Source organism: Bombyx mandarina, chromosome 24, assembly GCF_030267445.1.
Source record: "Bombyx mandarina strain Sakado chromosome 24, ASM3026744v2".
Lineage (NCBI taxonomy): Eukaryota > Metazoa > Arthropoda > Insecta > Lepidoptera > Bombycidae > Bombyx > Bombyx mandarina.
The window spans coordinates 360,282-383,720 of record NC_143230.1 but is presented as its reverse complement, the minus strand read 5'-3'; the positions used below and the strand labels follow the sequence as shown (position 1 = coordinate 383,720).

Sequence of the window (23,439 nt, the reverse complement as noted above, 5' to 3'; positions counted from 1 at the left end):
GGATTCAAGTTTTGGCCTGATTTGTTAAAAGGGCTCATAGATACCACCACATTTACTGATCAACTTATCACTGCTTGTCAAAGCTGGATGAGAAAAGCCGTAAATCAAGCTCAGTGGCGTGCAATTGGAGGGACCTATGTTCAACAGTGGACTGCTATGGGCTGATGATGATAATGGGTTCTTGGCAGGGTATATAACATTCTATTACTTTTTTTGCGAAATGATGTCACTGATGACAGTTTGGCTGGCCTATTAGTTCTCAGAAGAAATTGATATTCGAACCCTTCGTTTCGAGAACCTATTTTCATCTTATTGACAATTTGACTCCTACGTCCTCACCTCTGATCCTTATTTGGAACCACAAAACTGTTTGTTTCTGCAGTAAAAGCAGTTATGCGTATCGGGTTGAAGGGTAAGGTATCCTCAATTATTCCAATGCTATTCAGGTTTCGACCTAATATCTCAGCGTGGGTGGTCAGGTTGTGATGTCTGTAACTGTACACGGCACCACATGTTAAGTAAGACATGAATTGCCATTTTGCCTTTTTGACATTAGCCCAGATAGTGCATTCTAGATTGAATATTATTCTCTCTTTTTGTCTTTTTATATTCACTCCGTTAGTGTTATTTTCATTACCCCTCCCATTTAAGATAATTACGATTACTAGTGGTCCCGCGGTTGTCGAAATTCGACTATAATTAATTGAAATTATAAGTTTGTATACTATTATGATTATATTGTCAAAGACTACTTCTATAATCACAGATTTCGCCAAGACTATGCATATACTTTAGACAAATATTAATAAAGACAAAAAATATTTAATCTATTTGCAATTTGACCACAGACTATAAGCAATAAGAAAAGTTTGACAATAATCAAATAGTATGCATGGGTGTGTGTGTCAAATACATGGTAGTATGTGTAATGTTTTTTTATTGATTTAATGTATCTTTTGTGCATTATTTAAAAAAAATATTAGCATTGTGCACTTCTTCTCTATATTCTAAACAAATTCTAAAAATACAAGTTAATATCAACATGATAAATGACAAAATTCTTAATAATTATTGATCTATAAATCCAAGACGAGAAAGAAAGTCTTACCCAAAAATAAACATTTAAATCGGGTCTGTCCAAAATAAGCAGCTGTTTAAAATATACCCTGAAAATACCGAATGCGCCTGGATGACGCGTGCTAAGTTTTATTGCATTACAAGCGATGCTAATTCCTTGTAATACTCCTGGCGTTGTGCCAACAGCTCCGTGTCGTGGTCTCCCGTCATGTTGCACCGGTCCCCATTGAGCGTTTCTTGAAACCTTAGGCAATCACAGCCCTCACTTTTTTTTTCCTACCTATGCTGATAGTTTTGAGAGGCTATTTCAGCTTCACCTTAACGTGTAGGTGAGCTCACGGGGCTCAAACCAGAGTGTTGCTAACACTGGCCCTAGCAAGAGCAGTGCTTCGCAGAATCTACCACCGCATCGGAAACGCGATCCACTGAGAAGATGAGTTAATTCGCTCGTCGAGCCCTTCATCGCAAGCGACGGGTTCGACGAGGACGGTGACCGGAGCTTGTGGTACCTAAAAGCACCGTTAGTGGATCGGGGGGATCCGTAATGACGTGTAAGCGCTCACGCTTACGGACTACCTCGTAGTACACTTCGTAGTAAAATTGACAGCAAAAATCTCTTTAAACATGATGATATGCCTATTAAGCATGATAAGCTTTAACTCTGATATGGCTTGTGCACCTTTGAACAAAGTTTAAAAGTGTGGTATTGTGGATTACATTAATGAGCTTTTCTGATCGAAACCTTGTTATTAATTTATCATTTTATTATTATGTTTTTTAAACGACCTGCAGTTTTGCCAGTCTAAGGTAACAAAAAGCTTATGTTTCGCTTTGGCAGACGTTATAGCTTGACAGTATAGAAAAAAAGCCATCGTTTTAAAGCACCCACTGATTTTAGCGCTAGATAAAAAAATTTATCGACGCATAACTGTTGGTAACGCGTGTACAGTAATACTTTAATGTCTTGACGTAGTTTCAGCATCAACACATAGTAGTCCTTATATGTTGTTAATGTGATGTTTGCTCGTGTGTGTGTGGGTTTACGAGGATGGTTACGGCAGGCGAGACTTCCTACGTTTAGTGGCCGTGTGCGCGCCACCACATCCCGATTTGCAATGTATTGATGTGATCGAATTTATAACACGTTCCAATATCGTTTAGAATGAAAGAATCTAATGTGGCATCGTTTTAAGATATTCCCCTTCTCAAATCGTGCGCTAGAATGAGATTAGATGGTGATCTAGTTCCAGAAAATTCCTTTGTCTGAAAATGTTTGGTATTATGCGTGGATTTAGCTCGGTTATCTGATGGAGCTCTTACATATTTTCCACTATTCAGGTTCTTCGTCGGCTTTTGTTACCTAGTACTAATCATTACCTATCGGTCATTGCAGTTTTTTTTTCCCAGTCTTGTTGTAATTTTCAAAACATCCTTTTCGCGTATACATACGTGTGTCTACAATAACAAAACGCATTCAGAAGTCTTTACGAAAATTTGTCTCCAAGAAAATTTGTCTCTCACAGTCCTCCAACATACACGGAACCTTGAAAGGAATCATACTCGCGACGCGACTTTACTGCCTTCAGACACATTTTAGAGTTATGACCGTCAATAAAAACCGGCGATGGTTTTCCATAAGCGTAAACATTCCGGGCCCGCACCGGAAGGTTTCCGCGTAATGGAAACCTACAGATTTTCTTACATGTGGGATAGGTTTTGTGGCTATGGAAATACGTTCTAAATTTGGATGCAGTTTAGGTAAATTATGTGATCCATATGACCATGAATTCTAAATCTAATATATAAAATTCTCGTGTCACGGTGTGCCTGATTGAACTCCTCCGAAACGGCTCGACCGATTTTCCTGAATCTTAGCATGAATATCGGCCAGGGTGGAGAATCGGACAACATCTATTTTTCATTCCCCTAAATGTTAAGGGTGGTCCATCCCTAAATTTATTTATTTATTTTTAGGCAAATTTTTGGTTTTTATTTTTTTATGATACAGCATACAAAAATACATACAACCCTAAATTTTCACCCCTCTACGATCAACCCTTATAACTTATAAAATCGTTCCGTGAGATGAAATTGAGAAAATTTGGTACATTAATATAAACGGTAAACAATGTATGTGTTTTCAACCAATGTTAAGCTAAAGTAAGTTTAAATCCATGTCGTATTATTGTGTGACGAAGAGCGGTTATGTGATGTGGTGAACGTCATTGTGTGCTAAAGACCTTCTTTATAGTCACGCACCCTTAGGTTACGGGAATCTTGCTGCCAGCCATTTCGTGATTGTTAAAGTTGAATTTGGATATTGGATAATAAATTGGATTCCAAGTTTCTATATTAATTTCTATGTGTTTGTCGGAGATGTGAATGTTCAACAGTGGACGGTGAATAATGATAAAGACCCAATATTTGAATATCACAAACTTTAATTTTTACGGAATCTAATTTCGACGGAAAGCATTATGTGATAATAGAGGCCAAGAAACTGTCTTTATATTCCTTCGAATAATAATATGACATTAATCAATATTAAATATTTGATTCTTTCCAATATTTTAAGGAGCTGCAATACTGTAAACAATTGTATGTCGATAGGTCTCAAGGTCCCCGGTCTCTCACGAGAGAGCTTTCCCTAAAATAACAGAAATAGCATCAATTTGCACGGGGACACATTTCGAGGACCACTAAGCCAGATAAGCGTTTATCTGGGACTTTGATGGAGTATCTCGGTGAGGGGTTACGTAATTGATGCAGCTTTTAGTACTCGTGACGACGGAACTTTTGCAATGGACGTACCGTAGGTTGAGATTTTTGTGAATTTTGCAGATATTTGAAAATGGTTTTCGTTTGGTTCGAAGCATATGGTATAGGTTAATTATTATTGTCACGTGGGAATTTAAGTGGTCTTAGTGGTGAAGTGAGGTCGAACAACTTTCATGTGGATAAAAAAACTTTATTACTATAATTTTAATGCATAGTTGCGTTAAAAGCTAAGATTAGTACTTAATTACATCAAAATTAAATATACTGGAACGAACACTTCATTCTCACATCTTATAGTATCTTCTAAACGATTGTTAACTCTGTACCTAACAGCCGCAGTTGCATTAGTTTGGTAATCAGCATTTACGAAAATGAGGTTCAAAAAAAAGTTTGCAGAATAAAAGCGATCTATAAAACGATTTTAGTATAATGAAGAGAAACCGACAGAATTATCCATATGTGTGTTTTGTGCCAGTGGTGACGAGAAACTTCATTAGTTAAATTCAATTTGTCTTCGTTTTAAAATACGTGCGTTTTATTCATGTGCTTTATATTTCATAACTTCCTTGCCGTTTGATTGGAAACTCGCCAACGTCCACATTCCTAATATATCTTCTCTTCGTATAACAGAGCCCCAAATAGTCATAATTTCTGGTTGATCGTATTTTTTCATATTTCGACTTGTATCCAATGCCAATACAATTTCGATGCGTTTCATGTCTATGTTGTTTAAAATATTCGTTTCTTTGTTGTAAAATAGAATTGTTTCCATTATCTGCTGATTGATTGCTTCTATTTCGATGGATTCTTTCCACGGATTGCAAATTTTTACATTAAACGCTTTAATAACATTGGAACTGTTATGTTGTTGTACATTTATCAGAATCCTCTTTTTCCTTTGTTGTAATTTTATTTTTGGTTCGCTGAAAAAAGTCCTGGAATCATGCCTATAGATAGAGTAAAAATGCAAGATGTTAGATAACCGTATAGAACACAGTTATATTTAGCTACTGGTGGTGGATGACAGAGTTCGTGTTATCATCATCCCACGCGCTGCCGTCATGGTTATCATCGCTTGTTACTTCTCCAGGGGAACATTTAGTTGCCTATAGCGTTGTGATTTAAATATTCTTACAGTGTAACCACCCCATGTGATTTATGGACGGTTGGTACTATTCATCTTGATTCGGTTCGACACTTTTTGGGTACACGTTAGGCCATTTGTTCACAGCAACTGACAGGTGCCAACTCGGTTGGTGTATTGCTTGTTTTTAACTCTTGTATATCTTAGGACTTTATTCAAGTATTTTAGGTCGTTGTTGGTACTAGACACGTGAGCATTGAACTTCAAATTAGCATGATTGAGGAGGTTCTCAGTTTGAGGGCATAACTTATTTATGCTTTGGATAAAATACAAAAGATAGACTAAGCTTTTTATAAGTATTGAAAGTTTTAGGGCGTTTAATGAGCCATCATGTACCACTGTCCTGACTATCTGTTGCGTAGCCAATTAATGGCGATAGTGCATAAGGCTAGCAACTTGTTGTAACTTTATCATATCGTTCTCTGTTATTTGTTTTAAAGTTATTTCTTCGTTCAAAGGAAATAATTTATCGTTATTAAAACCAAAATAACACTCTTTTGGAGGAATTGACTATGGTCTATTCTTTTATAGCTGATGCGATTCTTTTAATCAAAAACTATTGAATGAATGTTTGTGTAGTTGTAAAAGTTTATGAAGCATCAGTTTTATGAGATTCATCAGTTACATGTGATGAAGTAAACAATTGTGATTTAATACTGTCTTATGGTTTTTATACGTTTATCTTCCTGTGTATGTAATTAATGTCATTATAAATCCGTTTTGCTGCAAAGTTCCGGCACAATTTAATTGACATTTAATTGTTTTATAAAAATTAAAGCGAAAGGCTACCTGTGCTAAATATATATGGACATCGCTAAAGCCAGAAAAAATGGATCTATAACTAATCGAGTTCTACAATCACTCTTCTTCATCATCCATACGTGATACTATTATCCTTATCTGATACACGTATCTAACTCTAACTTGGACCCTGGGCTCCGTTACATTGAGCTGGTATATTGGAGATACGAACCGGACGGTTTTTTATTTAGATATTGTCGAATTTGTATGCCAATCTCGCACGGGCTCAGTTGCAACCTGCTGACCAAATTTTACTTTTTCTATTGGTAACGTCTCCTGAATCCTGCTTCGGATAGAAGAATATACGCCCGCCCCGCTCCGCCCCAACTCCGCTACAAACCTCGCCCAACTCGACCCTGCCCTGCTAATAACCACAGCTATTGAAATTCTAAATTACCTATCCGGTGCACTTTTAATGTCTCCCGTTGGAACGATCTCGTCTCAGATATGCGGCGGTTTCGCAGACCGATCCGGTTCAGACTTAATTGAAAGAAATCTGATCGCTTTATAGGTGGAAACGTAAATCAATCGTCGATTACACAGTATCGTGTATCTTTTGATCTGATGCCAAATATTTCCTTGGAACTGGATGCGCGAAACGGATTCGATCCACTAAATAGATCGCGGATAGTTACGATGAAAATCGATTATTTCATAACGTGATACATACTATATAGCTGAGGAAAAGGTATTTTATTTAGAAGAGAACTAGGGAACAGCGCTAAGAGGAACGGTGCAATAGACCCTAGTGGTATTCACCAATATTTAATGATTAACAAAAAATGGGCAAATGCACAAAATGGTCGTCCTAGAAAAAACATTGATGGACTCTGTGAAAGAGCTTATGCGAGAGAAGGGTGTGAGAGCATAGGTGAATTATGATAGGTCTCAATGGAAAATGAGGACATACAGCGACGACCCGACATAGTGGGATTAGGGTAAGGAGAAAAATAACGTCTTAATCGAAGGCCTGCCAATATGCGGGACGTCTTATCTATTTGGCCAAGTATACTGAAACTCACGCCAATAATGATTATTCGATTTCCCTGGAAATATATTAATGTCGATATTGAACCGCCCGGCTCTTGAGATTATAAAGCGGGGTCCACTAGCAGATCCGCGGGGCGGACCGTGCTTGATATTTAGAACTGCTCCCGTCGAAATGTTTCGATTATATTTTTCGTAGTTTTCGATATGATCTCATTTTTTTTAAACTATTGTTATTCGATGACCTGAATTTGTGCACGCATGTATGTGTGTGTGTTTATATTTCGCGTAGAAGTATTCGTATGTGGGTTAAGAGCGTGTTTTCATGTTTTGTTTTATGTATTTTTGATGTCTTGAAGTTTAGTGTTTTAGTGAAGGAATGTTTGTCGGGGAATCGGGACTAGGTAAAAATATTTGTGGTATGATCTTGCTTTTTAATTCATTTTAAGTTTTGGGGGACGTCGTTGCATGTTTTTTTTAAATGGCTTTAAAATAGAAGGCGTAGTTTATTTGAGATTTATGTAAAGGTTTTCTAATCGATAATTCAGTCTACTATCTTTTGCATGTAGTGAAGTTGATATAAGAAATTTGTCTACAATGGTTTAAAATGAATAAAGTATTTTGTTTCATCCGTCAAAAGTTCTTTGGAATTTCGACAAGCGGTCGTTAAATTGGTGCCTGTTTCTCTATCGAAAACGGATTTTAAACATATCTTCAAAAACGTGTTGTTTGAAATTGAATGTATCATACAATATTAGTTGAATTTATTCTTGCCGGCTAGTTACTGGCGTGGAAAAATGTAAACTTTCCATATGGAAGTTCGCATAAATTGAGTAAAGACAGATCGAGCGTGTGCGGGGTGCGATTTTAGGGCGCGCCGTAAGAAAATAAAGTAGCTTCCACGACCATGTAAACTTTCGCTTATTATGTTTGCGAATCATAACGTAAGCTATTAGGGGAGTGTGCGTGGGTGTGGTTTGTGCCAGCTTTGTTGTTTGACAGATGATAAACGGCCCGTCTAGTATGAAGCGGTTACTGGAAGCCATCCCGGTCATCGTTCTCGTCGAACCCGACGCTTGCGACGAAGGGCTCGACGAGTAAATTAACCCACAGACACAGCCCACTTAGTTTCTCGCCGGATCTTCTCAGTGGGTCGCGTTTCCGATCCGGTGGTAGATTCTGCGAAGCACGGCTCTTGCTAGGGTTCACGTTAGCAACGTCGTCAGGTTTGAGCCCCGTGAGCTCACCTACTAGTTAAAGTTGCGCTGAAATAACCTTTCGTTAAGGCTATCAGATTAGGTAGGAAAAAAAAGGTAGCCATGTTAGACACGAACTGGTTCCACTTACATTGTGTATTGAATGAGACGACCAGGAAACGAATCCCGACCTGTTAGCTTAACAGTCATAAAATCAAACTGCTTTGTATTTAATTCTCATAAACTCTTCATACTGGTACTACCGTTCGCGACACAAATTAAAAAGTAAACAACTAATTATATCGTAGTTAGAAATAATGTTAAGGCAATTATCTATATACGTCATCAAAGTCCGCCGTATACGGTCCGTGACGTCACACGCGACGGAACCTTAATATAGTCTCGTCGGCGCTTAACAGACCCCAGTCTCGTATAGTGTGGCCCCGTGACAGCAGCGTGCGCGTTGTTACACGTCCTGACATCTGTCAGTACACGGTCGTCGTGTGTTGTGCTTATTCTATTTTGTAGATTGGTTTGTGTTGTGGATTGTGTTAATCCTAAAAGTATTATTAGATCTATTATAAAAAAAAGTAATATTAGTGTTGCGTTGTAGAAATTGAGCGTGGACTTTATTTATTGTTTCAGATATTTGAGTCGTCTATTATCAAAGGTGGCAATCTGTGCATTTGGAAAAAAAAATGTTATTGATATGTCAATACAGATTGATTTGAATATAATCGTCTCCTTCAAAGAATAAGGTTCAAAACCTGCATTAAATAAAGGTTAATAATTAACCTGTTATTTATCTAAGATGTCGTTCCGAAGAGTTTTGTGACTGCCAATGGAATACAAAGTCAATAATTGGTTTTTCTGATTTACCAATAATTGTCCAAAAGTCAGATTGCCGGCTTTGATAATAGTCGACTCATTTATTGTCATATGAAAAATTAACGTTTTAATTTATGAAATTTATAAAATTGATGCGTTGTTCTTTGAATCTGAGCAATTAGCGTCTTGTGTGAGGAGTGAGGAGTGCCCTGAGAATAGATTCTGTCGTCTTCAATAGTCTCCATACGACCTGAAACCGCTTCGTCCATTCCCCAGTGCATTTCCAGAGTACATTTTTGCCAAGCATCTGCCAATTCGGGTGGTTGAAGAATATTCGAAGTAAACTCGTCTGTTTTTTGGTTTACTGGTGGTAGGACCTCTTGTGAGTCCGCGCGGGTAGGTACCACCGCCCTGCCTATTTCTGCCGTGAAGCAGTAATGTGTTTCGGTTTGAAGGGTGGGGTAGCCATTGTAACTATACTGAGATCTTAGAACTTATATCTCGAGGTGGGTGGCTCATTTACGTTGTAGATGTCCATGGGCTCCAGTAACCACTTAACATCAGGTGGGCTGTGAGCTCTTCCAACCATCTAAGCAATAAATAAAAAAAAATTCAAAAGAGATAATGGAAACCTCATGTTAAATTGCATTTTCCAAATAATTTTATTGACGTTTTCCATTTGTGTCTTTAAATGTTAATAAAATACATCATTCAAACGCGCTGTAACTTGGTTTCGAACAATAAGATAAGCAATGAAAGTATCGTTTCTAACTAACGTTGTTTATATATAATTAAAACACGCAGCGTCGTCCGTCGCGGTGAAACCAGCTCATTTAATACTCACATTAAAATTAATTACCGATGATACTTCAAAATTAATTTCCTCCGGAGTTTTTGCGGGTCACAAACTCGATTTTGTTTGCCACATAATATGACCATACGAATTAGCTGAACTGTAACTCGGATGTTGTAGTTTGGTAGCATGACCGTGATATTAACAATATTATTGTGTGTGCGTCGAGTGAGCAAAAGTTTTTTCCAAAATAATAAGTTTTTTGTGTGTTGTTGTTGTCCCACATGGCGCTTATCGGATTCCCTTGAAGCTGTGACTGCGTTGCGTCCAAGTGAGCGAGCATCAAGATACGCGACTAAATTCCTTTTTTTCCCCCACCTATTCGCTAGTAACCTAAGAGGTTATTTCAGCTACGCCCGGACGTGTAGGTGAGCTTACGGGCTCAACCTGAGAGAATGTGCTAACACTAGCCCTAGCAATAGCAGTGCTTCGCAGAATCTACCACCGGATCGAAATCGCGACTCACTGAGAAGATTCGGCAAGAAACTCAGTGGGCTGATTAAATTCCGGAACATTGACGTCACTATACACAACAGTGCGTTCTCTGTCTAGCACGAAATCAATCTTAAATTGCTCGGTGTTGATCGGGTTTGTTTACGGTTTAATGATTCAATAAAATGTTAATGAACACGTAAATTATTTTAGTGTGGGTACTTCTTGCGGTGGATATTAGCCCGCTGGCGTATCTTCGACTTGGGTTCCTCCAAAGCAAAGCGTACGGGCCTGCTCATGATAAATAGGCCCTGTTGTTCGTGGACATCAACGATCCAAGGGGCACAGTCAAGCCGCTGCCTACTCCTTATTTGCAGTCAGAACATTGATAAAAAAAGAATGAATCGAAAAATAACTCTGGTTTTAAACAACACTAGCAATTCTAGATGCACGTATCTTTGATTAACATATCTTCTAGGGCATTCGTTGAATACATAGAGGACGTTGAGTTGTCTCATATGGTCATACGGCAATGATATATTGTACTCTTGTGCTGATCTATAATGATTGGACCTTTGTCTTTTAATTGGATAATAGAGTAATAACTTATAATTATAGTACACAGTTGAATAGAAATTTATGAGAAATATTATACTAGATGACGCGCGCAATTATAAAACGCAAACCATAGTTTCTGTATTTTCATTTCATGTAGATCTGTGAAGAAATTCGTCTAAAATCTTATCTATCCGAAGTTCAAAACAATAAGCAATACATAACTGATCGCCGCGTCACGGAACATGGTGCTTTGAATATAAGTGTCTCAGTGTATAGTCGGATTTTTAATTAGACGAAGCCAGCTGACAGTAGCTAATGTCACTTTGTGAAATAATGTTGCTATATTTAAAGTAATAGTGATGCGTTCAGTTCTCGTTCAATCACATAAATGAACAATGAGTGTGAAGAGTTACTCATTAATTTCAAACTATAAAAGAATATTATTTATATTTTACAATAAAATTGTATTAAAGTGATCCAATATAATAATATGTTACTAGTAGTATGTAACTACAATCAGTTTTTTTTATTTTCATTACCTATGTACCTATAATTGTTATATTTTATACATCTATAGTTTCAACTATATGATGCATTGGAAATAGGACAGTCTTACAAGCTTCCTCGCAATGTTTTTCTTAATGTTTAAAACACTCGGTATTCAGTACAGGTAGATACCATAGGAACATAATGTTTCGTCGAAAACTCGTTGGTATGTACAAAGCATGGCTAAAATTCGAACCCCGTGCCCGATATCGGCAGTTCGGCACACTAACTATTCACTAGACAATCGAGGCAATTTCATTAATTAAGGAGTTTTTTCAATCGTTCACTTTGTCACAACACTATTTTTATTTCATCAAAAACTGACAACACAGTAAACGTCAGTTTACTTCGTCTAATAAAAAATCCGACTATAGTGTTGAATTACGTAAACAAAGATGGCGACCGCGCCGCCAAGAGTGTCTAGGAATGTGTCGTTGCCGGCTGGAAGACAACCCGCCGTCGGTATGCTGGCCCGGAGGACTCTGTCTGAGAGGTACAGTATAATATATAAAATTGTGTTTCTGTAATATTTTCGTCCCGTTATTAATCGATTTTCTGTACAGTGTACTCAGTGTGAGTTTTTTAACGTTCTCGATAGCGTAAAAGTTATTTTCACCGTCACAAAAAAGTCATTTTCACCGAGTTCAAAGCGTCTTATAGTATTGAAAGTTATCAAAGATCGATGACGATGCAATAATTTAATGAAACTCTCATATTATTATGCGTGCTTAGGGCGTGTTTTCGAACGTTCTCGATAGCGTAAATGTTAACTCGAATTTGTATGGAGTTTGAACGTTTGCCTACGATTGCGTTAGGGACGGTGTTCCAACTGTATACAAATTTGAGTTAACTTTTACGTTATCGATACGTTCAAAAACTTGCACTAAGCTCACCAGTCGAAGAACACGTTTTGGTGGCACTGGTGCCGCCCAACTCTCACATATCCATCCATCTACACATCGACCATACGCTAAGCCGTACATCTATTGACTTTTGGATAAATTAAAAACAAATACTGAGATCTTAGAACTTATATCTCAAGGTGGGTGGCGCATTTACGTTGTATATGTCCATGGGCTCCAGTAACCACTTAACACCAGGTGGGCTGTGTGCTCGTCCACCCATCTAAGCAATAAAAATAATAATTTTAAAGTTATGTTTGTTGTACTAAAAGAACTGAAGCTTTAATCTTGTCACTTGTCGCTCGCAACGTCGATGATATGGTGATGGCTACGTGGCTAGAAGTGAGAGGCTCCGGTGATCCATACCTCAGCCGAGCCGTGAACTCGTCTGTTCATATACTGCCTCTAGAATACTGATTGCGTCCGTATCTGACAATTTTAATACGCTTTTATTAGCTTCAGACGTATGTATGTAACGGAATCTTTGAACATGATTTTGACCCCCTTCAAAATGTCGGATTAACTCAAAATTTGGTATACTTATTAAGGACCGATGACAATGAAATATTAAAAAAAATATTGAAAAAATTTAAATTCGACTATAAAATGAAAAATAAATAATAGTTTAAAAAAACTAACAAAATACGCTTTTATAGAAAATTCAACTAAAAATAGAAAATAAATTTTAATAAATTTGAATTAAAAATAGTAAAAAAAATGATTTTATTGTAATAAAAAAGCGTGGGGAGCTTTTCAGGATATTGTCAAAATAACCCTTCTACTCATATCTGTTCATAAGATATTTATAACTACTGATACCATACACCCCACGCTTTTTTTACAATAAAAGCATTTTTCTTACACTATTTTTAATTCAAATTTATTAAAATTTATTTTCTGTTTTTTTGTTGGATTTTCTATAAAACGCGTATTTTGTTAGTTTTTTTAAACTGTTATTTATTAAAAAGCGTGATCTCTCATAAACGGAGCGTCAAAATAATATAGTTTTGTTGATAAAGCAAGTTGGAGATAAAACGAAACGCTTGGTTATCTCTTGGCCCGGTATGCAGCCCGGCCGACAGATAACGACCACTGTTGCGATGCGTACGCTATGGATATTGTTAATGAACATACGGATAGCATTGGTTGCTGCGTGATGCTCATAAGCTATCCTTTTGCTACCGGAGCGAGAGACACAGCTGTGTTGTCGCAAATTGCTCAGTAATTGCTTCTTAGTAGCTATGCATAAGAATAATGCACGCGGCCCGTCAACGCAGCTAACATAATGTACATATAATACAATAGAATAACAATTTCAAAGAATTACTTTTGAGAATATTATTTAAAATTAAATTAGATGCTCATATTTTTAATGGAATACGTTGTACATGTCAAGGTGATTAATAAAGTAATGCAAATTTAATTTCACATTGCGATTACTACGCACTGTACAAGCGTGTGGGTAGATAATAGTTTAATTGTCTAACGTGTTTAATGTCATTGTTCTATGTAACCTCCGTGACGTAATTGTATGGCGGAAGGCTTTTAAGTTCGTATGTCGGGTATGTACCTATTTATTTAAATAAAAAAACGAATATCTTATACCTTTAAACGAGCAATTCTTGTATATTAATATATATATAATATGAATCTCGGATTTCTATAAAATTTAGTATACAGGGGATTTCGGGGGCGATAAATCGATCTAACTACGATTTATTTTCAGAAAATGTTGTTTTATTCGTGTTTTCAATAATCAACTCTTTCCGACATCTATTGGCGAATAATAATACTATTTTTCTTAATTGAGGGCAACTAACCGCTTTAAAGACAACAAGATGGCGTTATCAAAAAAATCATCATCTAGTTATAGTTATACAACGTAGTAGAGAAACCTATCAAAGTTCTTTTGATAATAATTTATTGCCGATTGACGCGGAGGCCATGCTGATTCCACTGAAACCTACATAGGTCGTTTAATTAATTTATTGTATCTTTCTTGGGATTTCATCATCATTGGCAATATGTACGATCAATAGCTACTTATGTCCGTCTTTGTAACTAGACTCATCTGTACTAATATATAAATCTATAGTGGTTTTTACGGATGTTCCGTTATAACTACTGAACCGTGCATCCGATTGACTTGAAACTTGGTATCCATGTAGAAAATATATGTACTTAATGGATAGGCTCATATTTATATGAGCGTTGGACTCCATAATAATAATGACAATAAATAATAATGTTAATTTTAAATGCCCAGCGAAGCGGAGTACGGCTGGTTGTATTTAAAATGAGCGAACCTTTACTCCGGTTGGGGCAGAGTGAATACAGAACTCTTCGCCTCAGCATTCTCATGAGCTTCAGATAAAGTCAATGCACCATGTTTATTCTCAAATTTTCGTGAGATTTTATGTGTGTCTAGAACCACAGAAAACGTTGTTTGACCAATGCTCGAACAACGACCAAATAGCGTGGAAAATTAGGATTGGATAATATTATTTGAAGCACTTCGTGGAAGCGTCGTTTGATGCATACCTGAAATATCTTCGCTCCGTCCAATGCGCAGCAAAAAGCTTCTGACGTAATCTAAACACGTAACTCAATTAGTGAAATGTTTCTAACTCCGGACGGGATTAGCTAATTTCAATCTGTTTGTGATTGAGTTTCCTCTGAGATTTCACTTGGGTGGCGGGCTGCTCTCGCTCACTAGATACGATAACAGTGTACTTAGTGCGAGCTTTATAACGTTCTCGATAGCGTAAAAGTTAGCTCATATTTGTATGGAATGGGACCGTTTACTACTACTACTACTACTACTACTTACTATAAAGTCAACGATTATCTAGAAGATTGCACAAAGTGGGAATGAGTTGCTCGCTCCGGGCATTTCAATATTGTAATAATTGTTACGTTATAATACTCATTGTAAAAATGAATTTTTAAAACAAACCTAATATTAATTTTTTTTAACTAATATAAAAAAAAAAAAAAAAGACATGCCCGCTGAGTTTCTTGCCAGTTCTTCTCAGGACGGAGGCTAGTTCTTGTGAATTGGCGGTAGTTCTTTTGACGTTCAACAAGTATGTACTCTCATTTATGTTGAATAAAAATTGATTTGATTTGATTTGCCGCTAGGGGCGCTGTTCTAACTGCATAGAAAGTTGGGCTAACTCGTACGCTATCGAGCACGTTAAAAAACTCGCACTAAGCCTACATAACAGAAAACAGCTTTACTATCATCGCGTGTAGAGCACACCGCCCCGATGGGCTCTGATCAAATCTGCTCATCGACAGCACGGGACACCAGTGTAACGTGGCTTGCGGTAAAATATTAGCCTTCAATTATGCTCTAATTAGAAAAATTAAACAGCATAACAGTCTATAGTAGTTTTTAGACAAATCTTTTGCAACGTTCTTAACTGAAAAAAAAAGAAGTTTTTATTGTCATAGGAATTATGTATTATTGAACAAACTAAGCGATCTAAATATATTTTCTTTGATAGATTTTTTTGTGGAAATTGCTAAATCAGAAAAGGAAGCGTCAAGCGAGTCTACATTTACTTACAACAACGATCGAATCGATAGGACTAGAATGTTCCATGTAAGCGTACCACGCGGTCCCGGGTACTTGAGACCTTTTAGAACTTATGTCTTAAGGTGGATGTCGCATTTACGCCGTAGATGTCTATGGGCTCCAGTAACCACTTAACACCACGTGGGCTGTGAGCTCGTCCACCCATCTAAGCAATAAAAATAATAATCTCAAGAGTCATCAAGATCCATTTGTTGATTATCCTCCTCCGCTTGCAGTGACTTGGAGCCCGGGGCGCCGACGGCCCCCTCTGGTAGCTCGAGCAGCTCGAGCTTATCATCCCGGAGCAACGAGAGCAACACCGTCGTAGCCGAACAACAAGGTAAGTAGCCAGCGTTTCTCAAATGCTATAGCTTGGTGACAACGATAATTTGGAAACCGTCGGTTATAAACTCTAAATCGCGACTGCTTCAAAATAATGAAATATGTGCACTCCCTACAATCTCCTCTCTCACTTAAAGAACGTAGAGGTCGACGCTGGTTCCGAAAGTTGCGTTTTAGCGCTTATTTGTGACGCACGATCGTGGTTGGGCCTCGCCCCACGGCAAACCCCTCGTGTAGTCTTTGATTAAGTTTTACGAAGACATGTAGCGTCTGCAGAAATTTCCCTACGTTATAAATTGTAATAAATAATATAATATTAAAAAAGGATAAGACGTCTGGTGTATTCGTGTTGAGCGATGTACCGGCGTTCGAATCTCAGGCGGGTACCAAAATGTTCACGATTGACTTCGACGGTGAAAGGAATAACATCGTATAATAAAAATCAAACCCGCAAAATTATAATTTACGTAATTACTGGTGGTAGGACCTCTTGTGAGTCCGCACGGGTAGGTACCACCACCCTGCCTATTTCTGCCGTAAAGCAGTAATGCGTTTCGGTTTGAAGGGTGGGGAACTATACTTAGAACTCGTATTTCAAGGTGGGTGGCGGTATTTATGTTGTAGATGTCCATGGGCTCCACTAACCACTCAACACCAGGTGTGATATCGTCCACCCCTCTATGCAATAAATAAGAAAATAGATGTATAAATGTTTGTTTTGTGTCCCGCAGCCACACAGTCGGACTGGTCCGAGGAGGACGAGCCGCTGGCCGCGCAGTGGGTGGACAGCGTGCCGCCCCACGTGCTGGACGCGCTCGACCTCAGCGCCAGGCTCCGCAAGCGGCAGGAGGTCATACACGGTGCGTTGTGCACACTAACTACTCTTTACTACGAAGTTATTAATGAATATTTCTCGACGCAGCTCGTCATTACTCGTATAGTGCTAACGCGGCGAACAGTTTTTAATTAATAACGCTTTTATTAGCTTCAGACTTATGTATGTTAGTATGTAACGGAATCTTTGAACATGATTTTGAACCCCTACAAAACGTCGGATTAACTTGAAATTTGTCATACTTGTTAAGGACCGATGACAATTCAATATTTAAAAAAATATATTGAAAACATTGAAAATTAATTAAAAAATGAAAAATAAATAATAGTTTAAAAAAACAAACATAATACGCTTTTATAGAAAATCTAACCAATAAATAGAAAATAAATTTTATTTTACTAATTTATATTATTATATTTTATTAATTTATATTATTATATTTTATTAATTTAATTTTACACTATAGACAAATAATATTAAGACAAACAATTTTAATCTATTTTCAATTAGATCACTGACTGTCACAATAAAAAAAGAGTATATAAATGGTAGTGTGTGTAATGTTTTTATTTTCACTTAATGTATTTTTAATGCACAATTAAAAAAAATGTTAGCATTCTGCACTCCTCCTCCATATTCTCTATAAGTGTGAGAAATTTCATATTCCTCCGTCCGCGTAATTTTCGTAAAAAGGGGTACAAAGTTTTTGTTTCTACGTGAAATTATTATATAGAATATAGATATTAAACACAATACAATTTAATATGATATGAAATGTCAATAATTTTTTCATCATCAGATATGAAATTAAATACAAATACGTAGCTGTATGGTAATGAAATTGAAAATATCTCCCATCACGTTTAAAGCTGCTTTCAGACTACTATACCTTAGTGCCATATAGTATAGCAGTCTATAGTTAACCAATAATACATAGTACAGTACAGCGTGAACGTGTCCTTAACAATGTATGGTGCGCGATATTGTTGTGCTATGAGCTATATACTATTATATTATAGCGTAGTCTCAAAGCAGCTTAACGTATAATCAATGAAAGCTGATCTATGTGTCCCCTGTCAAGGAATGTTTAGTGACGGGTGTGTGGCGTCTCCTCCACAGAGCTAATAGTGTCGGAGGGCTCCCACGTGCGCTGGCTCAAAGTCTTGGGCGGCGTGTTCCTGCGCGGCCTAGAAGCGCAGCCGAGCTTACTGCCCCCCGACGAGCTGAGAGCTTTGTTCCCGAACTTACCGGCCGTGAGAGAGAGGCACCAGCGGCTCTACTCCTCGCTGAAAGCTCTCAGAGCGGTGCCCGCCAACCCGCTGGTCACCATCCGACCATTAGCTGATGCTGTCCTGGAGACGGTATGTGGATTTACTGTTTGATTGAATGAGGGGAAATAAAACAACTTTATCGATATTATAAAGTTACTTGCAGGTTATGGACTGTGTGTTTTTGGTCTTTATTCGCTGAGGTTCGCGTGGTGTGTCAGAAGGCACAACTACAATAGTAAATGCTTCTATGGGTATTTCATAAAGTTCAATAATTCAACAAGTCTATTATAATGATCACTGTTCCTTCGGCGGTCCGCCCACGAGTCCTTCGGGAAACCACAGACATCAGGTGCTAGTGGGCTTACTATTGCTGTGGTACCCGTGCTGGAAATGGTCATCTTTCAAACCAAAATTAATTACTGTTTCATGGTGAAAATATTAAGGAATTAGTTTTTTTTTATTGCTTAGATGGGTAGACGAGCACACAGCCCATCTGGTATTAAGTGGTTACTGGAGCTCATAGACATCTACAACGTAAATGCGCCACCCGGGTACCTTGAGATATAAGTTCTAAGGTTTCAGGTATAGTTACAACGGCTGCCCCGCCCTTCAAACCGAAACGCATTACTGCTTCACGGCAGAAATAGGCAGGGTGGTGGTACCCATCCGCGCGGACTCACAAGAGGTCCTACCACCAGTAAATGTGGGTCGCTGGTCGGTTTATCGCCGGTGGAGGGAAGTCATGGTTTTTTAAAGCAGTCATTTTAGTTATTATTATCAATTAATTCGTTCAGCTGGGCGACCCGGGCTACGCGCCGTGCCTGTCCCGGTTCTGCAGCGGACAGCGCCTCGCGCTGGACGTGCTCCGGGAGCGGAGACGGAAGAACAAGGAGCTGCACCAGTTCCTGTCCAGCAAGGAGCAGCTGCCGCTCTGCGGGCGCCTGCAGCTCAGGGACCTGCTGGCCTGCGTGTGGCAGAGGTCAGTGCCGCCTGTCCTACACCAGTGCACCCAGGAGATCTGCTGTTGATGAGCCCACAGTACAGTTGAGCGTTGTCCGTCCACAGGCTGACGAAGTACCAGCTGCTGCTGGAGAACATCCTGAAGACGGTATCGGAGGGCGACGAGGAGAGCGCGGAGGACGTGGGGCGGCTGCGGCGCGCGCTCGCCGTCGCCAAGGACGTGCTGCACGGAGTCGACACCGCCGTGCGCACCGCAGAGAACGAGCACAGGTGCGCGCCCCCCCAACCCCCCGCACTGCCCCCCGCCCCGTCCCCCCGCCCCCGCCGAGCGTGCGAGTGAGCGCCGAGCGTGTTGCAGGTTGCGCAGCATCCAGCAGAAGCTGGAGGTCCGCGTGCCGGCCGGCGGCGAGTGGGAGGAGCTGCGCCGCCTCGACCTCACGCAGCGCGCCCTCCGCCTCGAGGGGGACCTGGCCATCCGAGGAGACTCCACCAAGAAGATACACGTGCTGGTGAGGCCCCACACACTGAAAATCGTACACTTGTGTTTTTTTCACCGAGACAACTTTTTATTAAGATTTGTGAACGGTCCCCTCTCTAGAGTTACTCAGTGCAGAAGTTGAACTTCATACAATATTTACTTCCATTATCCTACTCGATGATTGCACTGACTAGGCGTCTGAAGGTTGCCAGGGCTCTGCGTCCTGTACCTGCCCCCAGGGTCGGTCCCCGGTACGGTATTGTTGCGGTCACTTCCTCCGACAGTCGGTGCAAGTCAGATGCATTCATTACTTAAACAGGCCTTTTAAATTTAGCTTAAACATTTCTTCTACATAGACTTATAATTAATATAAATAAACACTAATTTTCTTGTTTGTTCTTTGTCTAAGTTGTCTCAAGTACACCCGCGCCCCCCGTACTCACGGAGCCCCCCACGCTCCTTATCTTATTAAAAAAATTATTACCATGTTAATTATATATTTAATTAGTAGATACAACTATAATTTTAAATCACTGTAATTGTGTCAAAAAAAAATTCTGCATAAATTGGAGACTCGGAACTCATGTATCAAAGAGGGTGGCGGCATTAACGTGGTTGCCTATGGGCTCTGGTGACTACTTAACACTAGACGAGCCATGAGATCTTCCAGCAATTTTAGCAATTAAATTATAAATAAAAGAATGACGTATTAAATCGGTACATTCCAGGCGCTGATGCTAGAAGACAGTTTAGTCCTGCTGCAGCGGGAGGGCGACAAGTTCGTGCTGAAGCCGATCCCGCAGTCCAGCAGCGCGCAGCACCAGCTGCTGTCGCCGCTCGTCAAGTGGTACGGCTCCTCCCCCCAACCCCCGCCCCAACCCCCCGCACACCGCCCCCTCGCCCCCCGCAGTGACTCAGCTGTGCTCTCGCCCGCAGGGACAAGGTGCTGTTCCGGCCCAACGCGGCCGTCAGGAACACGTTCTTCCTCATGAACATCAACGGCGTCCAGATGCACGAGCTCTCCGCCAGCAGCGCGCAGGAGTACGCCGCGTGAGTGTCGCCCCCTCACCCTCACCCTCCCCGCCACCTCTCTGCTGTGTTACATTACTCCGTTTGTTTCAACAGCTGGGTCAAGCACATAGAAGAAGCTCCGCTGGCAAAGCTGACCGAGTTGAAGTCGAGCCTGACGCCTTCTCATCAGACCAGCCGCTCCGTTGACGACACAGGTCAGTATGTCGCAAAACGACCCTACTGGTTTATATATTGTCGCAATGTTAAAAAAGCTATTTACAGACATCGAAAAGTACAGTCAGCAAAATTTTACTTTTCCGAAGTGAAACTTCTTTAGGCGCGTAGAGAATAAAATTTAACTCGCGACAGATTCGTTATGGCTAGAGAGAAAAGATACAATTTAGGATGACGTCTCGCGAACCACTCGACCGTGGAGAGAGGGAGAGGACAAAGCGAGCTAGGTCGTTTCTCTTATACACAGCATGCCCTATTACAAGGGAAATGTGATTTAAGGTAGGTTTAATTAAGATTTGAGGAATGAAGAAAACCACTATAGAAGTTACACTTCTTACTCGTGTACCATTTATTTCAACAATATTTATGCTTTTTGAATTACTTACATACATGGAAAAAAATATAATTTGGACATTCTGAACACATTTTATCCTCTTTGAATCTTATAGAACCAACAAGGTCGCCCTTAACGTGTCGTGTCCGTCCGCCAGGTGCCAGCGTGTCGCGCAATCCCTCCGACGCGTCGGAGAAGTCGCCCCTCCCCGCTGACGAGACCTCGCCCCCAGAGCGAGACGGGACCTCCGCCGACCGGAGCCCCGCCGAGAGCGAGAGGGACGATAACACCCCCACCAGACTCGAGGAGAGGCGCTCCCTGGACAAGGAGGAAGTTTCCGACAGAGAGGAGAAGCACACGTGAGTTGATCCTCCTCGCGGCGCGAGGTGATATATGACAACAGAAGTTTTTGTTCATTTTATAATTAACTCTTATGCGTCATTGTCAGTGCTCAATCAACAGTTTCAATTTAAAAGAATGTTGTGTAACTGCAGGTCCACTGCACTGTCACAGTATTTGCAGCCACGACATTTTGATATTGTGTATTTTTTGTTCTGTCTGAAATTTCAATTTTAATTGTCACCGATGAAGTAGTTGTCTGTGCGTGTGCAGGCCGCGGCGGCCGACGGTGGGCTGCATCAGCACGCACGTGTGCGCGCCCCCCGCCCCCCTGCAGGGCCCCGCCGCGCTGGCCGTGCGCGAGCCGCCCGTGCACACCGCGCGCACAGTCTGCACGCCGGAAGGTACGCCCCCCCGCCCGCGCCCCCCGGGCCACCCCCGTGCCCCCCGCGCCCCCCGCCCCCGCTCACCCGCGCGCCCTGCTTGCAGAGTACCTGCGGCGCCTGGACTCGCAGATCCGGCGCGCGATGCTGGCCAAGCGCGACATCGTGGCCGACATGCTGGGCGTGCCGCGCCGCGACTACGAGCAGCTGGCCGAGCTGTGCGTGGCCGACACGCTGGGGACCGTCGGTGCGTACACATCTTTTATTTATTTTTTATTGCTTAGATGGGTGGACGAGCCCACAGTCCACCTGGTGTTAAGTGGTTACCGGAGCCCATAGATATTTACAACATAAATGCACCACCCATCTTGAGATATAAGTTATAAGGTCTCAATATAGTTACATCGGCTGCCCCACCCTTCAAACCGAAACGCATTACTGCTTCACGGCAGATACAGGTGGGGCGGTAGTACCTACCCGTGCGAACTCAGAGGTCCTACCACCAGTAAAAACCACCAAAACATCACCAACACATCGGGCTCCCACTGGAGCATGCCCGCTCTGACGTAGTAGCGGATTACATTACGGAGCCTGACCGCCCGTTGTTCACTCGACAGACATAGACCAGGAGCTGCGTTCGACGGGCGACCGGCTCTCCCGCTCCGACAGCGTGGAGGAGGAGGGCGACAGGGCGGAGCCGGACGTGCACCAGCTGCTGCTGGCGACGTTCGCGCAGGGTGAGTGTCGCGGGAGGGGGAGGGGGAGGGGGAGGGGGAGGGGGGCGCCTCGCTGGGTGCGCGTGTACTGACGGCGCGTGTTGTCCGCAGCGGACGAGATCCTGTCGTGCGTGCGGCGCGGCCTGCGCGCGTCCGAGCCCGCCGCCGTGCTGGCGCGCGCCCGCCCGCCCCGCGCCGCCAGGCACCTCGCCGCCGACGACCTGAGTAATTATTTGCTTATACGTTTAAATTAGCTAAATTTTTTATTGCCCTTGTAGACAGACGAGCATACGGTTCATTAATTGTGAGTGGCTATCTTTTTTAGTAATGCCAGGGGCAGAAACCCCTGCCGCTGCCTATCATAAAATACCGTGATTATCTCGAACACGTCATGGTACTTTTGTTGTTCGCTTTTTAATTTAATGGCTTCTTACTTATAGTAGAAGTTTGATGAGCCCGCACGCACAGATACCACCATCCTGCCCATTTTTTCTACAAAACAATAGTGTTGGGATTTTAAGGGTGAGACAACTCTCACACATGCAAATGGGATCTCGGCCTCATGTATCTAGGGGTTCAGCGGCGTACACGTTGTTCGCGAGCTCCACTAATCAAACACTCATATTTATTCTGCTGTTTCTGTCGCGTAGTTCCACTAGCGCCGCTGTCGCCCGAGGGCGGGGCGGGGGCTGAGGGCGCGGAGCGGCGCGGGGCGGGGGGCACGTGCGCGCCCTGCGCCGCCGGAGCCCCGCCCCCCGACGCCGGGGAGGGCGCCCTGGACGACAGCTACGGTCAGTACCATGTCTGTTTTGACTACGATATTTTAAACATTCAGTTTTATTTTGGCTCATCCA

At 41.2% G+C, this 23,439-nt stretch overlaps 1 protein-coding gene across 11 annotated transcripts in view; it reads left to right on the top strand.

The window, feature by feature from the left end:
* RhoGEF2 (Rho guanine nucleotide exchange factor 2) overlaps window positions 1-23,439 on the top strand; it is a 176,677-nt gene that overhangs the window by 150,526 nt on the left and 2,712 nt on the right. For 9 of the 11 annotated variants that reach the window (XM_089738095.1, XM_089738099.1, XM_089738094.1 and 6 more), the window contains 16 exons: window positions 13,644-13,664; window positions 15,919-16,022; window positions 16,756-16,884; window positions 17,979-18,220; window positions 18,925-19,109; window positions 19,196-19,360; window positions 19,449-19,599; window positions 20,297-20,415; window positions 20,505-20,618; window positions 20,694-20,794; window positions 21,305-21,506; window positions 21,760-21,890; window positions 21,976-22,116; window positions 22,487-22,606; window positions 22,697-22,810; window positions 23,236-23,376. In XM_089738095.1, coding sequence (XP_089594221.1) covers window positions 13,644-13,664; window positions 15,919-16,022; window positions 16,756-16,884; window positions 17,979-18,220; window positions 18,925-19,109; window positions 19,196-19,360; window positions 19,449-19,599; window positions 20,297-20,415; window positions 20,505-20,618; window positions 20,694-20,794; window positions 21,305-21,506; window positions 21,760-21,890; window positions 21,976-22,116; window positions 22,487-22,606; window positions 22,697-22,810; window positions 23,236-23,376 — 2,180 coding nt within the window. The remainder of the gene's footprint in view (window positions 1-13,643; window positions 13,665-15,918; window positions 16,023-16,755; window positions 16,885-17,978; window positions 18,221-18,924; window positions 19,110-19,195; window positions 19,361-19,448; window positions 19,600-20,296; window positions 20,416-20,504; window positions 20,619-20,693; window positions 20,795-21,304; window positions 21,507-21,759; window positions 21,891-21,975; window positions 22,117-22,486; window positions 22,607-22,696; window positions 22,811-23,235; window positions 23,377-23,439) is intronic. The other 2 variants (XM_089738101.1, XM_089738098.1) reach the window with 1 other exon arrangement.